The sequence below is a fragment of the Camelina sativa genome, chromosome 4 (genome assembly GCF_030686135.1).
Source record: "Camelina sativa cultivar CO46 ecotype springtype chromosome 4, ASM3068613v1".
Classification (NCBI taxonomy): domain Eukaryota; kingdom Viridiplantae; phylum Streptophyta; class Magnoliopsida; order Brassicales; family Brassicaceae; genus Camelina; species Camelina sativa.
Window position 1 is genome coordinate 21806158 of NC_141883.1, and position 23092 is coordinate 21829249.

The window sequence follows — 23092 nt, forward strand, 5'->3', positions numbered from 1 at the left end:
CTAAAGTTACTGTCTACCAACACTCTACAGTTTCAGATTTAGACCTAAGATTTCAAGAATCGGTCTGATAAACCAAGAAATCAGAAAGTAAAATTCAAAGCATAAACCCCCTTGATTAGAGATCTAGCAAGTAGGCAAGAATAAGGAAAACACAGAGTAAGAAGAACCAATAATGCAGACAAGGAGACAAAAAATTGACTTAATACTTAACCTACCGCGGAGTCCGAGTGGAATCCCATTTGTTATCAAGTCTGCAAAATCAACCACTCATAGCTCCTCGGATCCATATGATCCAAGACGGCTTTGATTTCTAAGGTACCGAGTTTTCTTCCACTTTTTCTTGATATTAAAAGGGCTATAATTTTAGCACACTACACAATACGTTGACTAATACTTTCTTTATTAAATGGGCCGTACATGTTTTAATTGTTCTTCTTTTTTCTCTATATATTACTAGGTAGGACTGAGACCTCCTGCGAGTATTTTAAAAAAATAAAATTAAAATTAAAATTATACATTATGAAATTATTTAAATGAAATAGAATAGTTTGAATACATAAACTTTTACTAAAAACACAATCATCAAAATGAAAACTTATAACAAAAAATATTATGTAGAATAGACGCAACTTTGCAAAACATATTGTTTAAATTATTATAAATATAAGATATTTTTACAAAGAATTATGGTATAGAGCTAAAATTAAAAAAAAATCTATACTAACAAAAAGTATGAGCTAAAATCTCATAAGACCGTCCACATAAGATTTTAAACAACCAATAGAAATTTGACGTATCACTTATTAATATTTTATACAATTTCCAGAATTTTCTATATTAAAAATTATTTTAAACAACCTATCATGATTTGACATATCATTCATTAACATTTTTTAAATTTACAGAATTTTTTAGAAAAAGGAAAATTTTAAATTTATGGAAATCAAAAAACTAAGCACAATATCCCACATCGGCTAGAAATTTTTTAGACAATAGTTCAGAACCAGTATAAATAAGATTAATATGCTTCCAACAACGAATGAGCAGGAAAGCTTGATTTATCATGTGTCCAAGTTTAAAAGTTTTATTTGGTTTGATCTGGTTTTTTATTTGATCAAATTAAAACTTTAAACAGTTTCAAAAAAAAATTATAATATTTAAAAATTTTAAAAGTTGAAATATTATAAATATTGAAACTTTTAAAAGTTCTTAGCTTTTCAAAAGTTTTTAAATATTATAAGTTTTAAATTTTAAAAGTTTAAAATATTATAAATATTGAAAATTTTTAAAAGGTTCAAATTTTATATTTCGCAACCTTTTAAAAGTTTAAAATATTATAAATATTGATGCAAAACATAAATTATCTTATTTATCTACATTTGTGCTTTTGATTTCTTATGAGCTGTAAAACATATTTTTGTGTATGATTTTATAGATGAGTTGATATTCTTTCATTAATTTTTTATTTTTGGGTCTAAAGAAGAAGGATTGACATTGCAAGACCTTAATTTGATGTTTGAGTCAAATTTTGAGGTTTAAAGAAGAAAGATGGACGACAAACACACATGTTTTATTAGCTATACATAGGCATGACCAGAGTTACGGTTGTCACAGTTAAGGTTTATTAACCATCGGTTATGGTTTTGTAACCTTATACTAATAAAAAGTATGAGCTATAAGCTCCTAATGCCGTCCACATAGGATTTTAAACAACCAATAGAAATTTGACATATCACTTATTAACATTTTATACAATTTCCAGAATTTTCTATATTAAGAATTATTTTAAACAACCTATCATGATTTGACATGTCATTCATTAATATTTTTTAAATTTACTGAATTTTTTAGAAAAAGGAAAATTTTAAATTTATGGAAATCAAAGAACTAAGCACAATATCCCACATCGGCTATAAATTTTTTAGACAATGGTTCAGAACCAGTATAAATAAGATTAATATGCTTCCAACAACGACTGAGCAGGAAAGCTTGATTTATCAGGCATCCAAGTTTAAAAAATTTATTTGGTTTGATCTGGTTTTTTATTTGATCAAATTAAAACTTTAAACATTTTCAGAAAAATATTATAATATTTAAAAATTTTAAAAGTTTAAATATTATAAATATTGAAATTTTTTAAAAGGTTCAAATTTTATATTTCGAAACCTTTTAAAAGTTTATAATATTATAAATATTGATGCAAAACATAAAGGGGCATTCTTAAAAATGTCACTTTTTTCATGTGCCCTTTTTAAAAATACCCCTCCATATTGGCCATTTTGAAAACTACCCCTCTTTATGTACAAAATGATCAAATTACCCTTTTTTGAGTGACAGCAAGAATCTACAGTCATCAAAATCGAAAATATTTTCCTGCCAAAAATTTTAAAATTTATACCTTATAAAAACATTGTAAACGCTATTAAAAACCTTTCAAAAGTGTTTACAAGGTGTTTAAAAACCTTTTAAAAACCTTGTAAATGCATTTAAAAACCTTGTAAATGCTTTTTAAAAGCTTTTACAAGGTGTTTAACAACCTTTTAAACCCTTTTAAAAACCTTATAAAAACCTTGTAACTGCTTTTAAAAAACCTTGTAAATGCTTTTAAAAAAGCCTTATAAAAACCTTGTAAATGCTTTTAAAAACCTTATAAAAAGCGTTTACAAGGTGTTTAAAAATCTTTTTAAAAACCATTTGAAAACCTTTTAAAAACCTTATTAAAACCTGGTAAAATCGTTTACAAGGTGTTTAAAAAACCTTTTAAAACTCTTTAAAAAATCTTGTAAAACCTTTACAAGGTGTTTATAAGGCTTTTATAAGGTTTCTACCTTATAAAACCTTTTAAAAACCTTGTAAATTTTTTTTGGCGGGAATTTTTTTTGTCAAAAATTTTACAAAAAAACTTTTGGCGGGAAAATATGTCGGAAATGTTTTTGGCGGGAAAATTTTGTTTTGCTTTTTATTGATTAAAATATTTTTCATCTAAGGATAAAATGGTCATTAAAAATTAAAGGAGGGCAAAAATAAAAATGGCTAAAAAAGGGATATTTTTGAAAAAGGGGTAGATCAGAAAGGGTATTTTTAACAAAAAGGGTATTTTATCTTATTTATCTACATTTGTGCTTTTTATTTTTTATGAGCTGTAAAACATATTTTTGTGTATGATTTTATAGATGAGTTGATATTCTTTCATTAATTTTTTATTTTTGGGTCTAAGGAAGAAGGATTGACATCGCAAGACCTTAATTTGATGTTTGAGTCAAATTTTGAGGTTTAAAGAAGAAAGATGGATGACAAACACTCATGTTTTATTAGCTATACATAGGCATGACCAGGGTTACGTTTGTCACGGTTACGTTTAAATACGGTTACGGTTCAAGCGGGAACTGTTATATACGGTTATAGTTATTTGATAATATGATACAGTTGATATTATTTGATGATATAATATAATTGATATTATATATTTATAATTAATATGTTCTTATAGTGTACTCATATTTCTATATATCATATGATTCATATTAATTAAAAATTATTAGTATGTTTTATTATGTTTCTAAAATATTATAAACCAAGTAAGGATTTTGGTTTGAGAAGTTTCTAAACGCGTGGATCTAAAACAAAATAAGTATATGGATAAAATTGTCAATAATTGGGTGCATGTGTTGACTATGTTGGTAATCATGAATTTCACAAATTTTATGAGAAAAGAAATGATTTTGTTCTTGAGTTTGATGGGTTAACAAGTTGTGTAGTAGTCTAAAAAATGGTTTTCAGTGGAAGAATGTGAAGAAGTTGACGAGGAAGAAGAAGAAAAAGAGTATAACGAATAACCAAACAGTAAAAGTTACAATGACAATAAACACAAAATTTGACAATGAAAATGACAAGAAAGAATATGAAGAATAAGAAAACATTGAATAAAAAACACGAAAACATAGGTGGTAGCGATCAATTAAATATGAAAACGAGTTAAATTCATGATTATAAAATTGTTTCATTTTTTGTGGTGGTCAAAGAAAATGGTTTAGGATATGTGAGGTCATCAGTTTGATTTGCCTCGTGTGGACGTCAAGTTAACTTTATGATTTTTTTTTATCAGATTTGATTTTATAACACAACTGATTTTTATATTTTTAAAAATTGTGTATCTGAAATTTATTTTTTTCTATAGTACTAATTTTTTTTATGAGATAATATTTTATTACCGCAATTAATCATATATAATTTTTATCAAAATATATCAAATAAACCCACGCGTAGCGTCGGTTCAAAACCTAGTCATTATGAAAAAGTGATCCTTAATGAGAATATTGAACTAATGGTTATAATGAGTAATGTAATTTTCTATTAAAGAACTATAATTAAAAATATATTTAATAATGAGTGAAACAGTATCAACAAAAAATTAAAATTAAAATACACTACTCTTAAGAACAAAATAAAATAAATTTTAAATATTAAAATAGTTTTTAACGAAAAGTTACGTTTAATAGACGCAACTGTAAATTCTATATTAAGTTTTATTGAATATCTATATTACTATAATCATTTCTAAAATTTTAGTTAGATTATAGAATAACATTAAATATTAGATATTAATATTCAAATTATTTAGATTTAACATAAGATGAAAAAATTGTTTAAAATAAAATGAAAAAATTGTTTCAAAGAACAATGAATTGTAAGTTATTGATGAATAGACAAATATATAGAGAGTTCAAAAGATATGACTATTTAAATAGACACACCTATTAGAACGAAAAATTGTGATGAAAAAATATGAATAAAATATAGTGAAAAGACACAACTATACAATGAACAAATACAACTGTTTGAGTTTTTAAGAAAGAACAAATAAAACGAATTTTTTTTATAAAAATGTACTACGAAAAGTCGCAACTGTTGTTTTTATTTATTCAGATTGTTATTATATTTTTTAAACGGAAAGTTAAGATAAATAGACACAACTGTAAATTCAATATTAAGTTGAAACAAATTTTTCATTTTATGTTGAATCTAGATAATTGAATATATTTTATAATCCAGCTAAAATTTTAGAAATGATTATAGCAATAGAGATAAAGAGACAAATATAAGGATTTAATTCTCTTGTGCCCCTATCCCAAGAATTCTTTTCTACGTATCCACTTTAATTCTACATACCACTCTTCTTTAATGAAAGGACGAAACTACCCCTCTAACAATTTTTAAATAAAAATCAAACATCTTAATTATACCAGTTGTACCCGTTGCACCCTAGTTGTACACGGTACACTCTAGTTGTACTCGGTACACCCTAGTTGTACCCAGTTGTACCCCGCATAGTGGGATTCGAATCCTGGGCGCGCGCACGTGCGCATGGAGCTCGCAACCACTGAGCTACTATGTTTTCGTTGAATACTTACTCGTTTAATTATATTAAACCTTTAACAACATTCATTAAGGGTAATATTATCTTTTTAGCATTGAGGGGTTTTTGAGAAATTGTTTTGATGAAAAGGGGGTATGAGATTGTAAGAGTTCAAAAAGCATGACTATTTAAATAGACACACCTATTAGAAAGAAAAGTTGTGATGAAAAAATATAAATAAAATATAGTGAAAAGACACAACTCTACAATGAACATATACAACCGTTTGAATTATAAAAAAAGCAAAGAAAAATATTTTTTACGAAAAGGTACTACGAAAAATCGTAACTGTTGTGTCTGCATTTGATTATACCTACAAACTCATATAAACTGCTTTTAAATAAAATGCATCTTTACTACCATATTCAAAAGTCAAATCCAAAAGCTCATTATATAATCTATCAAACTCTTGGAAAAAGATTCTAGGTATAAAATTAACTAAAAGTTGTAAATTAGATTCATCATTCTAAAAATCTTTTGTTAAATCAAGAATTGGAGGAATCTCTTTACTTTTAAAAGAATGAATGCTAGAGAATAATTTAGAGGGCTGTAAAAACCGTTGAGATTGAAAATTTTTATTATTTGGTGTCATGGCAAAAAAAAACAGTTCAAAATGACAAACATATATAGATTTCAAAAGATATAAATATTCAAATAGACACAACTCTACAATGAACAGTTGCAACTTTACAAAAAAACCGTTACAATGAACAATCATAACTTTTTGTAAAATATACAATTTATTTTTCTACAGATTTTTTTTGAAAATTATCCAAAAAGTATGATTGAAAAAACACAACTTTTGGTGACATTTATTCAGATTACTATTATATATAGGTATTTTCATTAAAATTATATATATGAAAGCATATTTATTACCATATTGAAAAGTCAAATCCAAAAACTCACTATGTAATCCATCTAACTTTTGGAAAAACACTCTAGGTATTTTCATTAAACTTTTATATTTAAAATTAACTAAAAGATGTAAATTAGTTTCATCATTCCAAAAATCTTTTGTTAAAAGAATGAATGCTATAAAATAATTTAGAAAAATGTATAAACCATTGAAATTGAAATTTTAGTTGATTTTGTGTCATGGCAAAAAAATGAAAACAGTTCAAACAAACAAATATATATAGATTTCAAAAGATATGAATGTTCCAATCAACACAACTTTACAATGAACAGTTGTAACTTTTCATAAATAACCGTTTTAATGATCTATCATGACTTTTCAGAAAATATCCAAAATGTACGATTGAAAAAACACGATTGTTGGTCGCATTTATTTGGATTGTTATTATTATATAGATTTTTATCATCTTCCTTTTTTCCTTAATTTTCTTTTTGTGTTATTTCCTTTTCGTGTTTATATTCATCTTTTTTTTGTTGTCAATTCCTAGCTATTATATAAAGAGTTTTTAGAAGTTCCTCCTCGTTGAGAGAAGACGTTCTAGTTCACGGTTCACTGAAGAAAACCTTTTCTTCTCACCCAAGGAACTTGGCAAATTAACCTAAGAGAGATACGATCGATCGAACTGGTTCGTAATTAGTTTTAGAGATCAGGTCTCAATGGCACTAACATCCCCGACTTGTCCACCTCGTGTGCATGTGGGTATGGGTATCGGTAGACACAAGACACTTGGAATGTCAAAACGACCTCGAATTGTTTCGGTTTACGCTGCAAATTATCCAGATATATTTGCACAAATCCTAGAAAAAACCAAGTCGGTACAAGTTTCGAAAGTTCTCACCACCGCAACTTCGGTGGCCAAAACCGCGGTGATGGCTCGATCGTTAGTCCAAAACTATGTGCCTCACGAGGTGCGACACTACATCTCAGATGAATTCCGCCGCCGCTTCGTTCTTGACTTTTCCTCTCAAATGACAATAACCATGAAGAATATGAAGGATACGTTCGCAATGAAGTCTTTGAGGCTGCCAAGGCCTATCTAGCCACCAAGATCTCTCCTTCCAACAAGAAAATCAAAGTGAGCAAACACGCCAAAGAAAAAAGCTACGACGTCACCGTGGAACGTGACGAGGAAGTTGTGGACACTTTCAACGGCGTCCAGTTCCGTTGGGTCCTCCGTTGCCGCCATGTTGAGTCAAACAAAGTCAGATCTGAGGTCAGATCGTTCCAGCTCAACTTCCCTAAGAAATTCAAAGACATAGCCCTTGAATCTTACTTGCCATTCATAGTGAAAAGAGCCACGTTAATGAAGCAAGAGAAGAAAAAGCTCAAGATCTTCACTCTCGACAGAGGCTGGTACTCAGGCACGTGGTCCTCTGTTACCCTTGACCATAAGTGTGATGGACGATCTAGACAAGTTCGTAAAGCGGAGCGACTACTATAAGAGGGTTGGTAAAGCTTGGAAGAGAGGATACTTGTTATACGGTCCACCAGGCACAGGGAAGTCAAGCTTGATCGCAGCCATGGCCAATTATCTCAACTTTGATATTTATGACTTAGAGTTAACTGCGGTTCGCGACAATTGTGAGCTCCGACAGTTGTTGATTGCCACTGCTAATCGTTCGATTATTATTGTGGAAGATATTGACTGCTCGCTCAAACTGAATAATAGGACAGCTGATGAATCTGATGATGAAGAAGAAGCTCCTGTGAAATCACGAAAGAAGAAGGTGACACTCTCTGGACTGCTAAATTTCATTGATGGTCTATGGTCAAGCTGCGGGGAAGAACGAATCATAATATTCACACCAAACTACAAAGAGAAACTCGACCCGGCCTTGTTAAGGCCTGGACGTATGGATATGCACATTCACATGTCGTACTGCACGCCGAGTGCTTTCAAGGTTCTTGCTTCAAACTATCTAGAGATCCAAGAGCACCCGCTTTTCACCAAGGTCGAGGAATATATTGAGGCCATAGAGGTTACTCCAGCAGATGTGGCGGAACAACTTATGAGGAATAATGACTCTGTTGATAAGATTCTTGAGGGTTTGGTCGAGTTTTTGGAAGCCAAGAAGATCAAAATGGAACAAGATAAGGCCAAAAAGGAACAAGATAAGGCTAAAAAGGAAGAGCAAGAATTGGAGGAGCAACTAGCGAAGGACAAGGAAACCAAAAACAAGAAAAAAGATTCGGTTGTGAAGAAAAAACGAAAAGGTTGATGAATAAGCTAATTCTCTGTTTTTTTTACTTGGAACATTTTTTTTTCTTTTATTTTTTAAATAAACCTTTCCTATTTATATGCGTACTCTTTATTTCATGAAAAAAAAAAAAGTTTCTAGCTTTTTTCTAAATATTAATGGTTTATATGTTCTATACATTTTTATATATTAATTAGTATCAATAAGTTTTGAATGAGAGACATTTTTATTAATATACTATTGGGATTAGGAAAGAAAAAAATGGTATTTTGGAAAAATAAAACTAATAATAGTGTGTTTGAAAATTTAACTTATTTTAGTGGTATTGATAAAGAAGAATTGCCCTTAGAAGAATTTGAGCCTATTAATTTACTCTATAACCATTCTAACCATTAAAAGGTTATATAGTTTGTATTTTGTTTATTAATGGCTAATTTATCCCTACCACCAATTCCTATCATCACAATCCGCTACCACCAGCAGCCACTGCCCACCGTCAGTCGTTAGATTCCGGCCAACTCCTCCGGCCACCTTTGGCTCCCACCCACCGCCAATTGTCGGATTCTCGGCCAACTCCTCTGACCACCTTCAACCACCACCCCTCCATCTACCGCCGGCCACTATTATCTTCCACTAACACCAAAATTGTCATTTTCTCTACCCTTCCTCCTATTTTTCTAATTTATTTGAAAATTATGCTATATTCTTAATTAGTTTATTAATTTTGGTTATACACCGAATTGACTCTTGCCTTAACCAAACAGTGAATTTCTTTTTTTGAAAAAAGAGAGTTAATTTGTCCAAAAAAAAATAGCTTACGTATTTTAAGAAATTATAAAGTCATTGCGACTATACTTACTAAATGGGCCGTAGATGTTGGCCCACTATACACAATTCGATTCACAAAATTGTAAATAATCATCTTCATCCCTAATTTTCTGAGAGGTATCGTGAAAGTTCGTTCAGTGATCGCAGAAGTGCTGCTGGTATCAATTTTTTCTTTTTGAATTGCTAGAATTTCAATTTTAGTTATCATCATAGCATCGTTTGATCAATCGAATCAGATTTATTTACCTCGTAAACCTTTAAGTTTAATCCTTCCTTAACCCTTTGTTTTTTTTAGGTTAGTTGTTCTGGTTTAGTGGCTCTGATTTTTTTTTTTTGTTTTCTTATTAAACTTAGTTATAAAGAGAGATTGAAAGGGAAATGAGTTCCTCTGCTTCATCCTCTAGTGAATCTCACTTAGCCACCGCCAAAACAGCTCTCACGGCGGTTGTATCAGTGGCTGCAGCCGCGATGCTAGCTCGATCAGTGGTTCAAGAATACATGCCAGGCGAGGTTCATGAGTTTATCTCTTACGGCTTCCGCAGATTCTTCAGCTACTTTTCTTTTGATATGACTGCTGTGATTGAAGAGTTCGGAGGTTATGAACACAACCAAGTGTTTGAGTCTGCGGAGGCTTACCTCGCCACCAAGATATCTAATTCCACTAGAAGAATCAAAGTGAACAAGCATGAGAAACAGAGCCATTATAGTGTCTCCGTCGAACGTGATGAGCAAGTTGTGGATACTTTTGACGGCGTCAAGCTCAGTTGGATCCTTGTTTGTCGCCATGTCGACAAAAAAGATTTTCGTAACCCGCGGGATCTAAACTCCACTTTGAGATCTGAAGTGCGTAGTTACGAGCTCAGTTTCCGAAAGAAGTTCAAGAACGTGGTTCTTGAATCCTACTTGCCGTTCGTGGTGGAACAAGCTGCTTTGATGAAACAAAACCGTAAGACTTTGAAGATCTTCACCCTTGATTCTTACTCGGTGGAGTGGACCTCTGTGACTCTCGACCATCCTTCCACGTTTCGCACTCTCGCCATGGATCCAGAGGTGAAGAGAAACTTGGTGGAGGATCTCGATAGATTCGTGCAGCGGAAAGGCTTTTACGGGAGGGTTGGAAAAGCTTGGAAGAGAGGGTATTTGTTGTATGGTCCACCCGGTACTGGCAAATCAAGCTTGATCGCTGCCATAGCTAATCACCTTAACTTTGATATCTATGACTTAGACTTCACATCGCTTAAAAGCAATGCTGAGCTTCGGACGTTACTTATGTCTACTGCAAATCGTTCCATTCTAGTTGTGGAAGATATTGATTGTTCAATCGAGTTCAAAAATCGCACTACTGATGAGGACAACGACGATACCTTGTATAAAGCGGTGATGCATTTTTTGGATATTCACTATCACTTTAATGTTTGTATGTCTTGCTTCTTAGCCTAAACTCATAATTAACTAATGTTGTGGTTGGTCGTTTTTCAGGTCACACTCTCTGGTCTATTGAATTTTGTAGACGGACTATGGTCAAGTTGTGGTAACGAGCGGATCATAGTGTTCACAACTAACTACAAAGAAAGATTGGATCCAGCATTGTTGAGGCCAGGGCGTATGGACATGCACATTCACATGTCGTATTGCACACCAGCTGCTTTTAAGGTTTTGGCTTCAAATTATCTCGAGATTGAAGATCATATAACTTTCGAACAGATTGAGGAATTGATCCGAGAAACACAAGTTACACCAGCTGAAGTAGCTGAACAGTTGATGAGGAGTGACTCTGTGGATAAGGTACTCCAAGGACTAGTTGAGTTCTTAAAAGCTAAGAAAAGTTGTAAATGACGAAGCTAAAGGCCAAAATCATCAATTTAAAATTTTTGAGTAGTTAATTTAGTTTTTTTCGATGTTAAAAACAATTTTTACTATTGTCTTCTTACGGATTTTATGAAGTCAGAGATTTATTGAATTTATCAACTATAAATCCTATCTCCGACAAAAGTATAAAGAAAACGAGTTCGGTTGACTCTTGACTTAAAATTGTGAAACCGTTGACTTTCAAATTCGATAAAGTTTCTTGTAAGCTCATTCCTGAAACCAAAGTTTGCAAAAGATCCAAAGATCAGGAGCTTCAGATCCTAAACGGCTAAGTCACTTCCTTGTAAGTGTTCTCTTACCATGAGATAGACTTTACTTTGGTTAGATTCATTTCAATTTTCTAAGGATTCTACATGGTTCTTGAGAAACTACGGAATAGTTAAAGACTAATCCAGTACTGAGATTCTATTAGTCGTTGGTGGATTGATTTTTTAGAAAGTTCGATCTAATGAAACACATAACCGATTATATTATTGTTTGGAAATATTTCTGAAAGTTGCAGGTGTCTGAGAAAATGGTGGACGCTGTTGTAACAGTGTGTCTAGAGAAAGCCTTGAACATCCTCGAAGAAAAAGGCCGAACCGTATCTGAATACGGAAAACAGTTAAAAGTTTTGCAAGTTGAGTTGAAATATATGCTGTCTTTTCTCAAGGATGCAGAGAGGAAGAAGAGAACTAATGACGTGCTGCGTGACTTCGTGGTGGAATTACGAGAGTTGGTTTATGAAGCTGAGGACATACTCGCGGATTGTCAGCTTGCGGCTGGTGATGGTGATGGTGTTGATGACGGGAACGAGCAAAGGCCCTCCAACGCGTGGCTTTCGCGGTTTTATCCTGCCAGGGTTTCGTTGCAGTACAAGAAAAGCAAACGTTTGAAAGAGATCAATGAGAGGATAAAGTCGATGAAGAAGCAAGTGAAGCCTTATTTCGAATTCATAACGCCGAGCAATGTTGGAAGAGATAATGGAACTGATCGGTGGAGCTCTCCGGTTTATGATCATACTCAAGTGGTTGGTTTGGAAGGAGATAAAAGAAAAATCAAGGAATGGCTCTTTCGATCAAACGAGAGCGAGCTATTGGTAATGGCCTTTGTTGGGATGGGAGGGTTAGGTAAAACTACCATTGCTCAAGAAGTGTTCAATGACAAAGAGATTGAACATCGTTTCGAAAGAAGGATATGGGTGTCTGTGTCCCAGACTTTTACTGAAGAACAGATCATGAGAAGCATATTGCGGAACTTGGGGGACGCGAGTGTTGGTGATGATCTTGGAACATTGCTGAGAAAGATCCAGCAGTATCTCTTGGGGAAAAGGTACTTGATCGTCATGGACGATGTATGGGACAAGAATTTGAGTTGGTGGGACAAGATCTACCAAGGACTGCCTAGAGGACAAGGTGGTAGCGTCATTGTGACAACAAGGTCAGAGTCTGTTGCGTTAAAGGTTCAGGCCAGAGACAAGACTCACCGTCCACAGCTCCTCAGTTCTGATAACAGTTGGCTGCTGTTTTGTAAGGTGGCATTTGCAGCAAATAACGGTACTTGTGAGCGTCCCGAGCTAGAGGATGTTGGCAAGGAGATTGTGACAAAATGCAAAGGCTTGCCTTTGACAATCAAAGCGGTTGGTGGGTTGCTTCTGTGCAAAGACCATGTCTATCATGAATGGAGACGAATAGCAGAACATTTTCAAGATGAGCTAAGAGGAAACAGTTCTGAAACTGACAATGTGATGTCTTCTCTGCAATTGAGTTACGACGAACTCCCTTCCCACCTTAAAGCATGCTTTCTCACGCTCTCTCTCTATCCGGAAGACTGTGTTATACCGAAACAGCAGCTTGTACACGGATGGATTGGAGAAGGTTTTGTCATGTGGAGAAATGGAAGATCTGCAACTGAATCTGGAGAAGACTGCTTTTCCGGGCTCACAAACAGGTGTTTGGTAGAAGTTGTTGACAAAACCTATAGCGGAACCATCATCACTTGCAAGATTCATGACATGGTTCGTGATTTGGTGATCGAGATAGCGAAGAATGATTCCTTCTCTAACCAGGAAGGCCTCAACTGTCGTCACCTTGGGATTAGTGGAAACTTTAATGAGAAGCAGATCAAAGTTAATCATAAGATGAGAGGCGTAGTGTCAACAACTAAAACAGGTGAGGTGAACAAGCTCAACTCAGACCTAGCCAAAAAATTCACAGATTGCAAATATCTTCGGGTTCTTGATATCTCAAAATCGATATTTGATGCTCCTCTGTCTGAGATTTTGGATGAGATTGCGAGCCTTCAACACTTGGCATGTCTTAGTTTGAGCAACACACATCCGTTGATCCAGTTTCCTCGTTCCATGGAAGATCTCCGCAATCTACAGATTCTAGACGCAAGCTACTGTCAGAATCTGAAACAACTTCAACCTTGCATTGTTATTTTCAAGAAACTCCTTGTACTTGACATGACGAATAGTGGATCACTTGAGTGCTTCCCCAAGGGCATTGGAAGTCTCGTGAACCTCGAGGTACTGTTGGGATTTAAGCCAGCCAGGTCCAACAATGGGTGCAAGCTCAGTGAAGTGAGAAATCTCACAAACCTCAGAAAACTTGGTCTTTCTCTGAGTCATGGCGATCAGATCGAAGATGAGGAGCTTGATTCTTTGATAAACCTTAGCAAGCTTATGTTCATTTCGATCAACTGCTACGATAGCTACGGCGATGATCTCATAACCAAAATAGATGCGCTCACTCCTCCACACCAGCTCCATGAGCTTTCTCTACAGTTCTATCCTGGAAAATCGAGTCCATCGTGGTTGAGTCCTCACAAGCTTCCGATGTTGAGGTACATGTCAATATGCTCAGGCAATTTGGTGAAAATGCATGAACGGTTTTGGGGAATTGAGAATAATACTCACTGGAGAATCGAAGGTTTGATGTTAAGTTCATTGTCGGACCTAGACATGGACTGGGAAGTGCTGCAACGGTCAATGCCCTACCTCAGGAGCGTTAACGCAAACTGGTGTCCAGAGCTAGAGTCTTTCCCGATCGAAGATGTCGGCTTTAGAGGCGGAGTGTGGACGAAAACACCAACGCACAGAACCTGATGGCACATTTCAAGCAACTAGATCAATGTTTTATTAATCAGCGAAAATAAGTTGGTGTATTACATACCTTAATACAATGTAATGTAGCATTTGACCGTTTGGATTTCATATCAAAGTTTTCTTTTCTAATAAAACATATAACAAAAGAGCAAAACGGCAAAACAGAGACTAGCAGCAATGGCAACTGCTTGCTCAGTCAGAATCAGAGTCCAGATTCTCTGAGGACCTGACAGACCGCCGTATGCTCTCTTGGTACTCGGCATCTTCATCATCTTCCTCTTTCTTCTTCATGCTGAGCATTCCTGTTAAAGATTTGCATAAGCAACAGTTCTCTAACTGAGCTGTAATTATAAAAGAAAAGTGGGTGTGAGGTTCTGCATACCCTTTTTAACCAGAACGTTCTCTAGTTTATTCGTGGTGAAATCGTCCTTGGTGCCCAGATCCTGGAACCCAACTAGCCTATCCATCGCGACACCCTTGCTAATAATGATAAAGAAACACATACTTTATCAGCTACACACCTAACAACAAACCCTGCATGTAAGAATGAATAGAAGAAAGAGGCGAGACCTGAAAAGCACAACGCAAGGCAAAGTCTTTATAGCAAGCTTCGTGACAAAGAAAGGAGCATTCTGCATTTATTTCAACCAAGCATTAGCTTCACAAAGGATTCGTCAAAAGCCATTTCCTTTTCTCTAACTTTAATCAAGTGGCTCACACTAACCTCTGCGTCTACTTTAATGAACTTTGTGTCCACATGTCTAGGCGCAAGAGTTTTCAGATGCTTGTCCATAATCCTACAATGATGCAGTGAGTGAATATCTTATGCTTACAAGCTCACATATTAGAAGACGAACAAAAAAAAATAAGCTGATGGGAGATCTTACTTGCACCGGTAAAATTCCTTGTGGTAGAAATGACATATCACCTTTTCACTCCTGGTGACTTCACCCAAGAAATCTCCTTCGCTTACCTCTCGATATTCACCATGTCCTTGTCTTTTAAACGCTTCTCTCTTCTCAACTTCTCTCTGTCAAGTTAGAATCTTAGAAGATTTAGTTCATACAGATACCTACACAACTAATTATACAGTGCGATGCCAAAGTTATAACCTTTAGTGCTGCAATCCTATCAGCGTGCAATCTTTCTAGCTCTGGATCCTACAGAACATAATAAACAAGTAAGTCTACTATAGAAGCTTAAAAAACTCAATACACCCAAAACAAAATAAAACAACCCAACAAGCAAACTTTGCACTTACATCCATAAGTTCATCAAGATCAACCTCTTCATTAACAGGTTTTGATCCTTGCGCCTTCTCATTTGCAAGAACTTCCTACAAATCCGTATGAATAAATCATCAAAAATATACAAGTACTCTACTCACAGGTTATCTACACAGCCATAACTCATCAAAGTCTATCACTTTGACAGACATCAAACAAACACCATTTCAACAATGAATTTGCTTTCAACATAGATGAATCAATTCTGTGAATATCATATACGTAATGAAATAAACTTACCAAAAGCATATATAATTGAACAATCTCCAAAAAAAAAATGAGAAAAAGGTCACTACGAAATTGCATTTGATGGATTTAAACCAAAAACTCAAAAGATAAAAATTATTTACCTTTTGATAATTTCTAGCAGCTGCCGCCATTACATTTCCGAATGCTAGATTCGAAAGGGTCGATTTGACTGCATCCGGATCCATCTTTTAGCCCCCAAAAAATTCTGGAAACTCACAACACGAATAGCATCACCAACAATAACAGAAAAAAAGATTAGGATTCAGAGAGATAGAAGAAAACTAAAAGATCCAAAGACCATACCTTTTTCAATTCCTTCCTGATGAGAAGATGAAAGAAACACAGCTTGAGAAATCAAAAGCAAAGCTTTTTTAGTTTTTTTTTTTCTAACAATTTCAAATCTGGAGCGGAAAAAAAAAATCCCAAAATCTAAAGATGAACACAATAACAAAGGTAAGTTACAAGAACCAAACGACTGAATTTCGTTAAGGATGATAAAATGTGAATTAATGGGCCTTCCATATCTAAAGGCCCATAAGGCCTAGCTAAGCTAGTATTTTTCTATGTCGGTCGCTAACCACTACAACGCTACGCCGAGTCGCCGACGTCTTTTACATGCCATGTGTCGCACTCTTAATCAATACGGATTTAATTAATGACACTTTTTATGTCGGCCAACACAGATGGGAGTCAAATATCTATAATGAATCGGATGATCGGTTCCTATCCAAAATGAAAATTGCGGTTCTATAAAAGTATCATACAAGAGCTCATTAATCTTCATCCATCAAAAAAACAAAGTTTTCTATATATCTAAGAAAAGAGTTACAAGTTTATATTTTAAGAGAGTCGAGGAAAGAAAATGGATTCTTACCAGAACCAATCCGGAGTGCCAAAGAAGGGAATGACTGAGAAAATCATGGAGAAACTCCCAGGTCATCATGCACCTCATCACACCGGAGGAGCCAACACTGCTTATGGTGCTACTAGCGCTGGCGGTGTTCACCACCAGAAGCAAGGTATGACGGAGAAGATTATAGATCAGGTGACCCCAGGCCATCATGGAACTCATCAGACTGGTTACGGTGCTACACACACTGGCGGTGGTGTTCACCACGAGAAGCAAGGGATGACGGAGAAGATTATGGATCAGGTGACGCCAGGCCATCATGGTGGATCACACCAGACTGGAACCCACACGGGTTATGGTAACACTGGCGGTGTTCACCACGAGAGGAAAGGGATGACAGAGAAGATTATGGATCAGGTGACGCCAGGTCAGCATGGTGGATCACACCAAACTGGAACCCACACGGGTTATGGTAACACTGGCGGTGTTCACCACGAGAAGCAAGGGATGACGGAGAAGATCATGGAGAAACTTCCAGGTCATCAGGGGTCTCACCAAACTGGTACTCACACGGGTCATGGTGCTACACACACTGGTGTAGTTCACCACGAGAAAAAAGGTATAGCTGAAAAAATTAAAGAGCAGTTGCCTGGTCATCATGGAACCCATCAAACTGGAACCACTACGAGTTATGGTAATACTGGAGTTGTTCACCACGAGAAAAAGAGTACGATGGATAAGATCAAGGAGAAGCTTCCTGGTAGTCACTAACTAGAATCATTTTAAGTTTTAACAAGTTGTTTAATTTGAGAATAATATTTAAGTATCTGTATTGTATTGTTTTTTAATATGATGGTTTTAAATAAAGCGCGTTTATGCGTATATGTAAGTGATTCGGTCGTTGATTAATATGGAGTTTCCACTTTTGATTTCGTTTATATATAGTTGGTTTTTATGTTTTGATGATATGTGAATTATTTTATCGAAATTGAACATTGTGATCAGGGGGAATGAGCTACTCTGTGACCCAAAAAAACTAAAAAGCCGAAGATACTTCAGCAACTAAAGCTGAAAGGAACTTAGAAGAAACTAGACATGTGTAAAAAAACCATTGAGAGAGCAGACAACCACAACCTTTTACTTTAAAAGTGGATACAAAGTAGAGTAATCATTTTGGTAATAATGGTAAGTATGTATGAGGAGTTAAAAGTACCAAATTTATCCATTGACTTGTATATCTCTCTTACTCTACTACTCTAGTACTCTCTTTTGTTTTCTCCCACAGGTAACAAACACAAATTACTAATTAGTTTAACTCAATTAAAAACAAAGATGAATTTAACAAAACTTATTCGTTGTTCTTATTGTTACATGTATGTGTAAATGTGTTAAAATCTCAAAATTTAAAGATTGAACATCAAAGGTGGAACAAGAAACACAAAACGAAACGATGGCGTTAGCAATATGGAGTGTTGTTTTATTGCAGGACCATATAGTCCAAAACAAGCTATTTATTAAAGGGATTAATTAAACGAGGTGGGTGGATTAGTAGTAACGGACATGTGTCATACCAACCACAATTGACAATACCAACGTCTTACGTAATCGCCATGTGTCTCGCTCGTAATCAACACAGATTATTTTAAATATGTGTGATTATGATCCCTATCCAAAGTTGCGGTTCTATAAAAAAAAATCATTCAAAAGAGTCTGAATCTCGTCAAGAATAGTTTTGTTCTATAGCTAAAAAAGAAAGTTGAATTTTCAATTGTAACTTGTAAGAGGAAAATGGAGGCTTACCAAAACCAGTCCGGAGCTCAGCAGACTCACCAACAGCTTGACCAATTCGGTAATCCAGTTTCAGCCACCACTGCAGCTCCGGTCATCGCTGAAGGTGGTGGTTTGAGTGGCATGCTTCACCGTTCAGGAAGTAGCTCTAGCTCTAGCTCGGTACGTATACTTCTATTTTCCGCAATTGCTTTTGCAATATTTAGTGTACTTTTCCTATATCACCAAAATATAATAAGCTGTTTCATTTAATTCGACTTCACCTAATTGTTTCCAAGAATATCTATTCTAAAAAAGTAATTTTCAAGAAGGAGCGAGAGTACTTTTGCTTTGCTTATATCAAATACATACGTGTAAAAATTAAAATTTTATAATATTCGCAACCTTCCAACATGAGTATTTCGAATTTCAAATATGGGAAGTGTTGCAAAAACGTTTTACTTTTTTTGTTGTTGTTGATGTTCTACTAATTAACACGTGTGTGTGCATGCATGCATGAAGGAGGACGATGGACTAGGTGGAAGGAGGAGGAAGAAGAAGGGAATAACGGAGAAGATTAAAGACAAGCTGCCGGGTCATCATGAGTCCAACAAGACTTCTTTAGGTTCCACCACGACGGCCTATGATACCGGCACCACCGTTCACCACGAGAAGAAAGGCATGATGGAAAAGATCAAAGAGAAGCTTCCGGGTGGTCATCATTAGATGCATATGGTATATGGTACTATTTTCATTTCACAATAATGTTTTAGTGTGGCTCTTAGTAAGAACAATGCATATGACGTACTCTTTTAACCCAAGGGTCGTTACGCCTCTATATGGTTGTTGAATGGAATAAATATAAGCCTCTCTTTTTCGAATCATTTATGGCTCAAGCCTTCTATTGTTTCAAGTGATACAAATTTAGGTAATGTTAGCACACGGGCCGATTCACGATTCTTATCGACATATTTCCATTTAAAATAACAAAAGTGATATTAAAACACGAAATATATCTTGGAAGTATGGAAACTATATAGATGTAACGAACATAATATGTGTGTTGTACGTAACATTCATACCTGTCACACCTTCCTCTATAAATTATTCAACCATGCAATCATCACTTCCCAATCATCCTTAAGAGTCCCATTGAATACAGAAATGGTGAAGTCAATGGTGTGCATTGTTCTCGCTCAATTCTTACTTGCTGCGCTCTTACCTCTTTCTATGTGTTATCGAACACATGAATGCACAAGCGCGGCCTCTCTCTCCCCTTGGTTTTACGACAACTCCTGCCCGAAAGCACAAGCCATCGTTCAATTTTTCGTCGCCAAAGCATACTCCATTGATCCTCGCATGGCTGCCTCACTGCTTAGGCTCCATTTCCATGATTGTTTCGTCAATGTTTACAAAATCTGCTTTATATTCTTCATATATAAAATGTTTGACGTAAATAAGGAGAAATGTTCAGTCTTAATATATACATAATTTGGTAATTGGTGCAGGGATGTGATGCTTCCGTCCTTTTGGACAGTAGTGGAACCATAGAAAGCGAGAAACGATCAACTTCAAATCGAGACTCTGCTCGAGGTTTCGAAGTCATTGACGAGATTAAGTCTGCCTTGGAATATGAATGTCCTGAGACAGTTTCTTGCGCCGATATCTTGGCTCTCGTTGCTAGAGACTCCGTTGTAATTGTAAGTCAATCCTCCTAACACAATCATTACGATTTATAATTGTAGCGTGCGTAATTGTAACAAACACTCGTTGATTTTGTAATAATCTACACTAGTCTGGTGGACCGACTTGGGAAGTATATCTTGGAAGAAGAGATGCAAGAGAAGCAAGCTTGAGTGGTTCCATGGAGAATATTCCTTTTCCCGACTCCACGTTACAGACAATTGTCAACATGTTCAACCTTCAAGGACTCGATCTCACTGATCTTGTTGCCCTCTTAGGTATAATTCTCGTAATTTTTTTTTTTTAATCGTTGTTGCTTTAAGTATATTGAGTTAGTATATATATGTTTCATGAAGCCATTGATTTTAATAATTGAAAGAATAAATAAATGATTAAAATAACGATATGTGTGATTGTTATTGGATATTTAAAATTTTAACTTATCTAAAGAGAAAAACTAATACATTATATTATTGATAAATTATTATTTCTCAGACTTATAAGTATGATTCAAATTAAATGTAGGGAGTCACACGATAGGAAACTCGAGGTGCTTGAATTTCCGACAAAGGTTATACAACCATTCTGGAAACAACGACCCCGACCAGACTTTGAATCAAAACTACGCGTATATGTTGCAGCAGGGATGTCCGATTTCGGGGGAGGACCAGAAACTCTTTAATCTTGACTACGTGACGCCTACTAAGTTTGACAATTACTACTTCAAGAATCTGGTGGACTTTAGAGGACTCTTAAACTCTGATGAGGTTTTGTTCACGCAAAGCAGTGAGTCCATGGAGATGGTCAAGCTTTACGCGGAGAATGAGGAAGCCTTCTTTGAGCAGTTCGCCAAGTCGATCGTGAAGATGGGGAACATCTCACCGTTGTCGGGGACGGATGGTGAGATCCGGAAGATCTGCCGGAGGGTTAACCATGATGTTTGAGTGAGTTTCGTTATTTGATAGTTTAAATCATATGGGTAAGGGGTCAATTAACATTAGTCTTGATTTGTGTAGTTTTATTCTAAATTTTTAATTAACTTATGAGTTTGGTGCATGGTTTACCCAATAACATATTGATTTTTATTGCAACTGAATTTGCTAATGAATTTTGGAATGTTCCTATTCTCAACAATGAAATTTTGACGTTACAACTCCATTAGGTACCATTTCTTATCTCGAATTTATGGGTGTATAACTAAAATCTAACTAAAGTATCGGGTTGTATTTAAGAGGTCTTCAAAACTTAAGGGGGTGCTGTTGTACTAAGAACTACGTTTTGATTTAATTGGGCCTTTTTAGATTTGGTGGGTCTTAGCCCGAGAATAATCCTTACTGACGACCGCAATCCTTTTTTCTTTTTGGTTACAAAAGCTCAGATGAATGAACCAATTCATTTTTTATTTTTACAAATGGAGTTGGAGTAAATGTAACACTCTTGCTTCATGTTATTCATAAGAAAGACTTACGAGCTTTTTATACTTTAAGAACCATTATTATTGATGAGATCACACTCAGGTTTCAATCTTGGATACACATTATAAGTAGTTTACTTAAGAGTAGAGCATCATGGTTCTTCTATAAGGGGCCATAAGAACGGCCTGAGTTTACTCTGTTTTGCTTAATTTGTTTAAGAAGGAGAGAATCTCTTGAGACACTTGTTGAGACTTCTCCTGCTGGATGAAATGATGACCATCCTCAATAACAACAATCTCAAGGTTAGGTACAACACTCTTGAACATCTCTCCTTTTACATACTCTATTGTTCCATTGGGTCCTTCATTTCCTATATCTTTGTCTCCCGCTATAAACTTAGTAGGAACTAGGATTTTGGAGTCTTGCCACGGCGCCAATATCTCCCAGTTCCTGTAATTAAACATTCTCAATACTTGTTTTTGTAACATAAAGACTGTAGATAAAGTGAGAGAAAGAGAGGGAGAAGTGAACAACTTACAGATCCATGGCTCTGTAGTAATTCAAAGGGCCTGTGAATCCAGATCTTTGAAACTTGTCTGCATACACTTGAATCTCTTCTTCAGTTATCCAATCTGGTATAGTCGATGGTATCTCAAGATGATCTATGATCTCTGTACCAGGAGGAGCAACTACGTAGTCTGTTCTTGTCATCAGTAAGAACTTCTTCATTACCGTCAAGCAATCATGCTTGGCAAATGCAGCCTCAGCTCTTCCTGGTTTCTTTTATAAACGAAACCAGAGAAGTCGAATCAACGATGACAATTGAGTACCATAATAGTAACACTATAACATCATAAATCTTGGAAGTAAAATTTGGGTTTTACCTGAAACTGAGAGATGTATAACCCATCTCCAAAACTTTTGAAAAAATCTGAAGGTTTGAGTTTTGGATCTCTTGGAGTATATGGAACAGAGAGACTTATGTAACCTTTGACTCTGTCTGGTCTAAACAAGCACATACACCAACCTATGATCGCTCCCCAGTCATGCCCAGCTACAAAAGCCTACAAAAGTAAACAATAACATGTAAGCTTTTCTTTTCCTGAGATCTATCTATCTAAATCTAAAAGTTGGATTCTCAAGAAGATGATCACTTATCACCTGAGCAGTGCCGTAGTGGTCGAGCAAACCGATGACATCAGCGACGAGGTGGCTCACTGTGTAAGACTCGTGGCTAGGAGGAGAATCGGAGTCAGCGTAGCCTCTGAGATCTGGAGCGACCACGTGGTAACCTTTGCTCGACAAGAAATCGATTTGGTGACGCCACGAGTACCATGTCTCAGGGAAACCATGGAGTAACAGAACCAAAGGCCCTTCTTTGTCTCCTTTCTCAGCAACGTTTAACCAAATCCCGTTGGTCTTGATCTTCTTCTCTCGAACAGAGCTCGTCATGTTTCTTGTCGTGATCGTTGTAAGAGAGAGAAGAAAAATCAGCGACCAAACTGAAGACTTTATTACAAGAGT

General features: G+C 35.4%; 6 protein-coding genes and 2 pseudogenes across 10 annotated transcripts; 6 read left to right on the plus strand and 2 right to left on the minus strand.

The window, feature by feature from the left end:
- Positions 1-6991: 6991 nt before the first annotated feature.
- On the plus strand, positions 6992-8554 carry LOC104780924 (protein HYPER-SENSITIVITY-RELATED 4 pseudogene; annotated as a pseudogene).
- An 844-nt stretch (positions 8555-9398) lies between these two features.
- LOC104780925 (AAA-ATPase At3g50940) lies at positions 9399-11336 on the plus strand. Its single transcript, XM_010505466.3, has 3 exons — positions 9399-9519; positions 9716-10738; positions 10841-11336. Exons 2-3 carry the CDS (start codon positions 9740-9742, stop codon positions 11195-11197), a joined length of 1356 nt encoding a protein of 451 aa, XP_010503768.2. The 5' UTR covers positions 9399-9519; positions 9716-9739; the 3' UTR covers positions 11198-11336.
- Positions 11325-14452, plus strand: LOC147946073 (disease resistance RPP13-like protein 4 pseudogene; annotated as a pseudogene). Of its 2 annotated transcripts, none has more exons than XR_015596991.1 (2): positions 11325-11513; positions 11733-14452. The product of XR_015596991.1 is annotated as a disease resistance RPP13-like protein 4 pseudogene, transcript variant X1 (transcript). The 2 variants fall into 2 exon arrangements; XR_015596992.1 differs by having other exon boundaries at positions 11341-11513; positions 11727-14452.
- Positions 13317-16361, minus strand: LOC147946074 (thioredoxin domain-containing protein PLP3A-like). 3 transcript variants are annotated; one of them, XR_015596994.1, is made up of 11 exons: positions 16157-16322; positions 15955-16058; positions 15580-15654; positions 15431-15478; positions 15206-15348; positions 15043-15115; positions 14889-14950; positions 14701-14798; positions 14386-14620; positions 14130-14314; positions 13317-14004 (listed from the first exon to the last, which is right to left on the minus strand). XR_015596994.1 is itself a non-coding variant. In XM_087510497.1 (9 exons), the coding sequence occupies exons 2-9, from the start codon at positions 16036-16038 to the stop codon at positions 14511-14513; spliced, it is 693 nt and encodes a 230-aa protein (XP_087366623.1). In that variant the 5' UTR covers positions 16039-16058; positions 16157-16361; the 3' UTR covers positions 14326-14510. The 3 variants fall into 3 exon arrangements, 1 of the variants encoding a protein (XP_087366623.1); XR_015596993.1 differs by having other exon boundaries at positions 13317-14314; XM_087510497.1 differs by lacking the exons at positions 13317-14004; positions 14130-14314 and having other exon boundaries at positions 14326-14620; positions 16157-16361.
- A 140-nt stretch (positions 16362-16501) lies between these two features.
- On the plus strand, positions 16502-17641 carry LOC104780928 (uncharacterized). Its single transcript, XM_019244709.2, has one exon. The coding sequence runs from the start codon at positions 16716-16718 to the stop codon at positions 17472-17474; it is 759 nt and encodes a 252-aa protein (XP_019100254.2). The 5' UTR covers positions 16502-16715; the 3' UTR covers positions 17475-17641.
- A 638-nt stretch (positions 17642-18279) lies between these two features.
- Positions 18280-19354, plus strand: LOC104780929 (dehydrin Xero 1-like). The gene is made up of 2 exons (XM_010505470.2): positions 18280-18653; positions 18993-19354. The coding sequence occupies exons 1-2, from the start codon at positions 18492-18494 to the stop codon at positions 19194-19196; spliced, it is 366 nt and encodes a 121-aa protein (XP_010503772.1). The 5' UTR covers positions 18280-18491; the 3' UTR covers positions 19197-19354.
- Positions 19355-19489: 135 nt separating this feature from the next.
- Positions 19490-21244, plus strand: LOC104780930 (peroxidase 36-like). The gene is made up of 4 exons (XM_087510496.1): positions 19490-19877; positions 19979-20170; positions 20266-20431; positions 20679-21244. Exons 1-4 carry the CDS (start codon positions 19527-19529, stop codon positions 21095-21097), a joined length of 1128 nt encoding a protein of 375 aa, XP_087366622.1. The 5' UTR covers positions 19490-19526; the 3' UTR covers positions 21098-21244.
- A 381-nt stretch (positions 21245-21625) lies between these two features.
- Positions 21626-23087, minus strand: LOC104780932 (epoxide hydrolase 1). Its single transcript, XM_010505475.2, has 4 exons — positions 22730-23087; positions 22453-22632; positions 22107-22348; positions 21626-22018 (listed from the first exon to the last, which is right to left on the minus strand). Exons 1-4 carry the CDS (start codon positions 23018-23020, stop codon positions 21760-21762), a joined length of 972 nt encoding a protein of 323 aa, XP_010503777.2. The 5' UTR covers positions 23021-23087; the 3' UTR covers positions 21626-21759.
- Positions 23088-23092: the final 5 nt, after the last annotated feature.